This window comes from Corylus avellana, chromosome 11 (genome assembly GCF_965113065.1).
Source record: "Corylus avellana chromosome 11, dhCorAvel1.hap1.2, whole genome shotgun sequence".
Taxonomy (NCBI): Eukaryota; Viridiplantae; Streptophyta; class Magnoliopsida; order Fagales; family Betulaceae; genus Corylus; species Corylus avellana.
Window position 1 is genome coordinate 974,053 of NC_142500.1, and position 8,908 is coordinate 982,960.

General features: G+C 31.9%; 1 protein-coding gene across 1 annotated transcript; it reads left to right on the top strand.

Moving 5' to 3' along the window:
- The first annotated feature begins 3,799 nt into the window (after positions 1-3,799).
- CFIM-25 (homolog of CFIM-25) lies at positions 3,800-6,316 on the top strand. The gene is made up of 7 exons (XM_059576777.2): positions 3,800-4,092; positions 4,218-4,263; positions 5,004-5,097; positions 5,209-5,282; positions 5,370-5,456; positions 5,536-5,646; positions 5,938-6,316. Exons 1-7 carry the CDS (start codon positions 3,932-3,934, stop codon positions 6,007-6,009), a joined length of 645 nt encoding a protein of 214 aa, XP_059432760.1. The 5' UTR covers positions 3,800-3,931; the 3' UTR covers positions 6,010-6,316.
- The last annotated feature ends 2,592 nt before the right edge of the window (positions 6,317-8,908 follow it).

Consider the following 8,908-nt stretch of genomic DNA (forward strand, 5'->3'; position numbering starts at 1 on the left):
GGTAGCTGAGCCGTGAAGTTTGATTGGGTAAAAGTGCCAAAAGACCACTATGCCCTTGTTTGACTTTCATTTTTCTTTAGAATCCTGGATTTTTATTGGTGAATGCCTCCACTGGGTGAGAAATCGTTTTCCTATTCTCTGACCCCTTTGTTGTTGCCGACTCGACAGCAAATAATTGGATTGCCAGTTCGAGAATATCCCCTATCTGCCTATCTCCAATAATATTATAATTTTCCTTTATAATTATAAATAACAGTTTAGTAATTAGCAATGTAAAGTCTATTTTTTATTTTATAATTATTTTATAATGTTGATATGACAATTATAATTCATCTTTAAATTAGCCATGATTAAAAAAAATAATTCTAAAAGTTCATTGTGAGACTGCAGTTACTAAATTATTAAATTTTCAGTAATTACTAAATTATTAAATTTGAGTAATGTTAAAGCCTATATTTTTATCTTATAATTATCTCATAATACTAACATGACAATCTTAATTAACCCTTAAATTAGTTATTGTTTAAAAAAAAATTAAAAATTAATTAAAACTAATGTATTTGAAATAATTATGAAATAGAAATATAATTTTTTAAATTACTCATAAATTTTATCTATCTAATTTTATTGCTTAACTTTTTCTCTACTAAAATATTGATACCTCTAATTTTTTAAACCTAGCCCAAAAAAAATAATACCCCTATTTTGTAATTTTTATTGGTAAGTGGGTTTTGGAAGATTCTGTCAGTCTCAATCCCTATCAGAGTGTTGTTCTTCTTAATCATATATTGAAACAATAAATTATTGTTATCATTATTGTAGAAGCAAAAGACAAACGTGTTATTTTATGAAATTGTCTTCTAATTTTTTTTTTTATTTATGTTAAAAACATGAAACAAAAGAGAAATAACCATCTATTAGAGTCGCTAGAATGAAATTATGCAATGGGTTCGAATCTCGAGCAATTTGGACCAGATAAATGCTAGGGGTTAATATATATATATATATATATATATATATATATATTTGACTTATCTCATTTTATAAATTAACTATTAAATTTATAGATTTATATGGACTCTATATAAGTTAATGATAGACCCCACAAATTTAATGATTGATTTATTAATAATAGAATAATGTTAAGTACCATCTTTTTATCTTCCTAAAATCTTCTTAAAACTGATGTAGCTTTTAAAATCACCATTAAATTTTAAGTGAATCATATTTGAATTTTGATTCAATGGTGATTTTGAAAGTCACATCAACTTTATGAGAATTTTAGGAGAATAAAAAGATGGTACCTAACATTACTCATGAGAATATGAGCTGAATATAAAAAATTTATTGACCCTACACATTTTTCATTATATAATTCACCCGGCAAAAAAAATAATTGACTGACCAAGACCTATTGGAGCTGGTGACTTTGATAAAAAGTCTTTGATATTCAGTGTTTCAATACCAAGCAATTGAATAACAAAATAAATGAAAATCTGAATCATTATCAAATGTGTCATATGATGGGGACTCTTGCCCCTTTACACCATTCATTTGGTGTGGTGCACCAAATCCAAATGTATGCATAACCCACTCGATAAGGACATCTCTCATGATGAATCCCCACATATTTGAGCCAACCTTGCTTCTTCTTCTTCTTCTTCTTCATTTTTTTTTTTTTAGAAAAAAAGAATTATTTAATTTTTTGAAGATTTTATATGCAGTTAAACATAGGACCATCAGGCAAGTAATAATTAGAGTAAAGATTGCCGTTGGCCATAATTCAACATCAACAGGGTTTGATTATATTTGATAGGTGCTTACCTTTTTTTTTTTTTTTTTTTCTTTTCTTTTCTGGTGGGCTTGCCAAGTTCAAAGCATTGGAAAAAGCTGTAACTGTTGGTGGTTGCCAAGTTGGTTTCAAAATATGGATTAAGCTTTGGGTCCGGTTGGAATTTGATTCATTGAAATTGGAATGAGAAGTGCTAGGGAGCCAAATAAATTAAAAAAAAAAAAAATTGAAACTAACGTGGCAGACCGTGAGTTACAGACAAGAGAGAAAGATTTTCATTTTTTTAATTTACAAACCATTGCTACGTCAGTTTATAAATTTGACGTCAATAATCTGTTACGGTGGCCACCCACGTTAAAAAAAAAAAGGGGGGGAAGGGGGGTGCTGGCAAAAAAAAAAGAGAAGTGTTTTTAGAAAATTTTAGAGTTACGGTGTTTTAGGAAATTTGATTCAATTCCAATAAAGAAATTTGATCATATCTATGTTGCCACCGGACCAGGCTTAAATGCGGTAGTTTTATGGTGCTGTAGTCTAAAAAAAAAAAAAAATTAAAAAATCTAAAAAAAAAAAAAAAAAGGAAAAGAAACCTTTGATTTTTCTTTTTTATTTTTCTTTTAGTTTTTTAATAGTTTCAGGTTTTTAATATTTAATAAATTTTATATTAATCATTTAAAAAAAAAAAAAATTATTGCTCAAAACGACCCCGGGTCGTTTTGGACTACAGCACCATGCGGTAGTTTAAGCCTGATCCGTTTCCACCAAACGAGAGAATAAGAATATTCCTAATAATACATATTCCAATTCTTAAGAAATCACATTTTAAATGTACCAATCGTAGCCCGGCCAAGTGTAATTTTACTCATAAAAAAAAAAAAAAAAAATTAAAAAAAAAAAAAAAAAAACCTGATATGTATATCATTGAGTCTTGATTTGAGGACAAGCAGACCACTTTTATGATTGGCGTTGGGTTGTTATGAAAAGTGGGTTTTTTAAGCAGCTGCTGATAATTGATATGCAGAATTGGTGGTTATATGGTGATTTTAATTAATTGAACCACTTTTATCATCTCCAAGCAAAGTCAAAAGTGCACTGCATCTCTCTTGCTTAGCTTGGAAGAACATTTTAGGACATAAAGAATATCTAACTTTTCTCTGTGAATATTTGGTATAAATGCATGTACTCTCCTACTGTTTTCTAATAATACGTGGATATTATTTTAAAAGAATTGAGTTAAAGAAATAAGAGCTACTTTCTTTTTTATTTTCTTTTTATTTTTTATTTTTTATAAAATAATACTCACTTAGGAATAAGAGAACACAAGAGCACAAAACATTCCCCTTTGGTATATGTGTATCAATCCGTGGAAGATTGAAAATGAATCCTTATTAACAACACATTGACTTGTTTGTTAATGTTTTTTAGAGGGTATTTTTTGTTTTAAAAAAGTATTATGACGTGACATAAAAGTAAAAGTAATTTTGACTATTTTGTAAGAGTTTTGTATCTTGAATTGTTTATTAATGTTTTTGTTTTGAAACAATAAATCAAAAGAGAGAATGAAAAAACGTTCACAAACAAAGCTGTTATGAAACAAATCTTTAAAACGGCAAGACCGCCTTATAAAATTTACCTTCACCTTAAAAAAGTCTGAGTGTCGCTTAACTCAAAGTAAAATTCTTATAATTCAATCTATGAAACTGGCATCGGTCTTAGAGTATACAATTCTCACATGTATTTTTAATAGAATTAGCAAAATATGTAATTTTCATTCACATGCATTTTTAAATACATTGATTTAATATACGGAATTGAAAAATAAAAAATAAAAAAATTTATCCCAAAAAGTTTATTTGCCGAGGCAGTACCGCAGTAGGCCCAGAGATAGGCCTGTCGAACGCTAACTGGGCTTGTTTCAAGCCCAAAACAACGTAGCCCAAGAATGGAACAGTCCAAGCCCGTAAAAGTCCCTCCACCCACACGACATTCTCCGTAGATCCACCAGTACTCTCTGGAACGCCACTTTCCGGACCCAACGTACAACCCTGCATTGCACAGGCAATGTTCGCTACTTTTCTTTCGCCTTCTTGTTCAAAGTTGGTTCTTTTTTCTGCGTGCGCGTGATTTTCAGGACAATTGAGAATGAGTTCGAACGGTAATGTCAGTGAAATCAGTGGCAGCGATCAGAATCATGGCGGCGTAATAGACATATATCCTCTGAGTTGCTACTACTTTGGATCCAAAGAAGCCAGTCCCTTTAAAGACGAGACCTTGGCCGATCGTACTCAGAGAATGAAGTCCAAGTACACCCTCCAACACACAAACTCACAATCTCTCACTCACTATGTTTGCTCAACTGGGTGTGTTTTGTTTTCATTGAATTATTGGTTTTTTTTTTTGAACTTTCTTTTGTTGTTATTTTGTTTAGCTATGCTGCTTATGGGTTGAGGACTTGTGTGAAAGCTGTGATTCTGGTTAGTCATCTAGTCTTTATCGTGATGATTTCTCTTTTGGTTTTTAATTTTATATTTTGCTTGTGCTGCTCTGTAATTTTTTTGTACTTTAATTCATCTTTTTCTTTGTTTTCATTTTGTTTCTGTATATGGGTTTAAAATTGTTTTCCGAGAGTGGCCATTTTGAGTTTTGTTGGAATAGAGGTTAACGATTTAATATTTGCTTATTAATCTCAACGATGACACCAGCTCAGCTCCTCTTAAACCACTTGCTATCTGTGATACTAGTCCTGCTTGAAGTACTTGTTGAGTATAATATCGATTCTGCCTAAAATAGTTTTTGATGTGAGATGATACGAATTATGAAACCTGCATCATTTACTGATTTGGCATTCTAGGCCCGCATAAAGGGTTGGTGTAAGACTACAAATCTAGATGGATTTGCTTGCAGAATTTTATGGTTTATATAATATAGCTCTGAGTTAGACAGACACATTATGCATATACATTTTTTTTTTTTTTTTTATTAAGTAATTTTGAGTTCTGTTCAAAATTGAATCTTTTTATTCAACTTGTTACCCTCTCAAGGTGGAGGTGACAATATGGACAATTGACATCTTTTATGAAAATTCTCTTTTCTTGATTGATAATTTTTATAATCTCTAAGGTTTCTCTTAAAATAGCATATGATTTTGACAATTTGTTTTCCATTGAGTACAAAATGATACTATAGTGAAAGGATGTGGCTGTTGTTAAATCAGGTTGAGTTGTTCAACCATCCTCATTTGTTGCTGTTGCAAGTAAGAAATTCCATCTTCAAGCTTCCTGGTGGCCGCTTAAGACCAGGTGAATCAGGTAAATTGACAGCTCATCAAATTTCATACAGGGAGGGGGAATTTCTGTTCAGTTGTCGGATATTGTTACAAGGGTTTACTGAACTAGGAACCTTTTGAATTGAATGTCCAGATATTGATGGATTGAGACGTAAGCTGTCGAGAAAGCTTTCTGTCGATGAAAGCGGTGGTGAGACTGAATGGGAGGTATCAAAGTCTTTTGAAATTTAGATTGTGTTTATATTGCAGTGTTATCATCACAGAAAGTTAATATGAATTATGAATCAATGTTAGGTGGGAGAATGCCTTGGGATGTGGTGGAGGCCTGACTTTGAAACATTACTGTATCCATACTTGCCACCTAATGTAAAAAAGCCTAAGGTAGTCGATCCGCTTAAACCACCTCCTTCGAGTTTTGATGCCATAGAGAACTTATTTCTAATGCTTTTCTTGTCTGTAGGAGTGCACAAAACTCTTTCTTGTGAGATTGCCAGTTAGTCGGAGGTTCATAGTACCTAAAAACCTAAAATTGCTGGCAGTTCCATTGTGCCAGATACATGAAAATCACAAGGTAATGAACTTCATATTCTTGCTAGACATTGATGATGTGCGATGGAGATTGAATCAGTCCATTGTGATTCACTTAGATTTGAGGCTTGTTATAGATTGCTTTCAACTCGTTTTGTATTTCTTATCACTTCTTTGAGATAAGAACTTTTTCAGATTTCAACAATTAACCAACTTTTGTGTGCTTAAATGCCATCTGAAATCCCATGATTGATATGATCTCCTTGGACATCCAACTTCGCTCTTAGATAAAGGTGAGAGCCAGGTTTGATTTGTTTCAATTGTTGCATTGCAGACATACGGACCGGTCATATCGGGCGTGCCGCAGCTGCTATCCAAATTTTCATTCAACATCATTGAATCTTAAAATCAACCTCTATATGTCAAGTATATGGGATCATGAAGAAGGATGTGTGTGAAGAAGGTTTTTTAACTGCGGCATTAATTCCATGGAATCTGGACTGGCACTTGTATATATGTTGGTTTTCTATAGTTTACCAAAGGTGGTGAAACCGCAATATAAATCTTACTTTTATGCTTTGGCGTGACTATTTTCTTCTACTATGTAAATGCCTGAATTAATGGGTATAATCGAAGTTTTGAAGATTATGGAAAGACAATAGCAGAATTACAGCTAGATTGTTGTCTATAATAGTTTTCATACTTCTAGTGTTCATGATTTTCTTGATCTTTTAACTTTTTCTTGATAGATGTTCCTCTTGTGTACTTTTTCGAGTATTTGGGTTGCACCTTTTTGCATTTAATGAAATTTGTGTACTAGAAGTCTAAATAGATGTTTCTAAGGTTTCTGAGAATGCCAGGAGCAAAAGAGCTGCATCTCCATGGTTGCTTTAGTGTTTACTCCATGGCAGGCACTCGGATGATTCCAAAACCCTTTTTTTTCCCCTCTCTTTGTAAAATATTGATTTAGGCCTCGAATTTTGTTTGATTAGGGACATCATTTTCATACATGTTAGCCAGCCCCCTTTTCCTTTTGTGAACTTTCCCCCTACTTTCCCTCAACAGGAAGTCAAGATTTTGATGGATGCTATGTGCATTACATGGTTATATATGAAAAGTCATGCTCTATACATTATGCTTCCTTTCATTGGATCATTCAGAGAAGGTGCTAACGGTAATTAGAATTGACACTGAAAGTTACAGTTGGATGTGATGGGAGAGTAAGCGCGTATGTGGTGACTGATGATGATGATGATGTTGATGATAGTTATGTGTAGGCGGCGGCTATGGTGTGTCTAGTGGTTGTGGGGGATGATAAAATGTTGATGGTGGTTGTGGCTGTAGACAGCATTTAAACCCAACTAGCTAAAGGTTATTTTGGTCATTCGCTGGTAAAAATGTAACTGGATCCGGCTAGCTACTTTAGCTCAAAAATTAGTGAGCTGCTAAAGTTTTGGCTAGCCGATATGCAAATTCAATGAAAATGTAGTTGCATCTGACTAGCTACATTAACCTAAATATTTGTGAGCTGTTAGAGGGCTCTTTACTCTTGATAAAACATCATATGACTTTGAAATGTATGTGCTTTAAAATAAAAAATAAAAAAAATGAAATAGTGCAAATATATAGTTAAATAAGAGTGTAAGATGTAAATATTTTTGAAAAGTGTGATTTTATCGAAAATTGAGAGAAATTCTGCTAAGCAAGATGTGAATGCTTGTTGACTAAAATATATTTCAGATTATGGTTATCACTTTTATTTCTTCTATCTTTTCCGTGTTCCCTCTAATTTGCCTCACATAACAATTGTAATTTCTTAGACCCCATTTCCCCATCTCCATAAAAAGGAAAATCTAAGAGCATATTCATTAGGGTAGACCAATCGCTCGTAATAGCTAAATTTGACTATTATTAGCCTTTTTTTCCCAAGTAGAATGGTCAAATGTAGATTATATTTGGTATTGGTTTCAAAAAGTTTTTTTTTTTTCTTTATAAAACCAAAAAACATGTTTTTCTTGAAACACTTAACAAGCAATTGACTTTTCAAAAAACAAACGCAACGCACTTTATTAGAGATTTCTTCGTACCTTCTTATAGGAATGTTTAGAGAAAAGATATACTTAATTTTTCAGGCATAAGGCAACTTCTTATTTATGAAAATATTAGAAGAAAAAAAAAAGAAAAAAAAGAAAAGTGGTCGCACAAGCACCTCCAACAAAGAAGCGGGGTTGTTGCCAATCATTTGTGTTGAATAAAGGTTATTGCGTGACCATTTTTGTTGGATAACCATCCCTAAATTTTAAAGGTGGCCACATTGGCACCTCTGTTTTGGTTAAAGGTGCCGATTGTGACCATTGCAATAAGACAATGGTCGCCCCAATTGGCAGGGGCTATGTGACCACCTCAACCCTATTTTATTTTTTAAAAAAAATTATTTTTATAAGCAATAATATATTTTACCAAAGTAAGCATGTTTAGTATTTTATTTACTTGAAAATACAAATTACATTTCAATAAGTTTAATAAACAAATTCTGAAGTCCACAAAAAAGAAATATATTCTTACGTGTAAACACACATATTTTCAAACCATTAATTATAAACATACACTAATAATGCTTTGCTTTTTTCCACGTCTGTCATATCATGGTTTGTACGCATTTAAATCATTACACACTTTTCTTTGCACGAGCTTAATTAATGAACAGAAAATCAACGTAACAAAGTAAAGAAAACAAAAACAATTAACAGTAATTGATCATTTTTTCTTTTTCTTTTTCTAGTCAATGCCATTAATAATTAATTTTTCCAAATTGATCATAGAACCAATGATGGAGAATAGGATCTGTCTAGTTCATTTTGGACTGAAAAATATTTAGATAATGGTCAAAAGATCTTAGGGCTATAAATTGGACATCTGTCCCACTAATATAAATAATAGGGTAAAGTTCATTTAACCACTTCAAACTACTGTTCAATTGACAATCTACCCCATAAACTATCAATTACGACAATTTATTCTCATACTAAAACAATGACAATGTGTCATCCAATGTTAACAAAATGATGAAATTACCCCTATAAAATTTTCACTAAAACAAAAATACCCTTAAAAATTTGAAAAAAAAAAATAAATTTTAGTATTTTTATTTTTATTTTAGTAAGGGTAATTTCATCATTTTGTTAAAATTCGAGGTACATGATCATTGTTTTGGTAGTTTGGGGGGTAAATTGTCGCAATCGATAGTTTAAAGGGTAAATTATCATTGAAGTGGTAGTTTGAGAAAGTTAAGTGGACTTTATCCT

Excerpts from the sequence above, each read along its gene's own strand:
- CFIM-25 (XM_059576777.2), top strand. The coding sequence starts at position 3,932 with ATGAGTTCGAACGGTAATGTCAGTGAAATCAGTGGCAGCGATCAGAAT. Across the intron at positions 4,093-4,217 it reads ACTCAGAGAATGAAGTCCAA|CTATGCTGCTTATGGGTTGA; the intron begins GTACACCCTCCA and ends TATTTTGTTTAG. Across the intron at positions 5,457-5,535 it reads CTAATGTAAAAAAGCCTAAG|GAGTGCACAAAACTCTTTCT; the intron begins GTAGTCGATCCG and ends TCTTGTCTGTAG.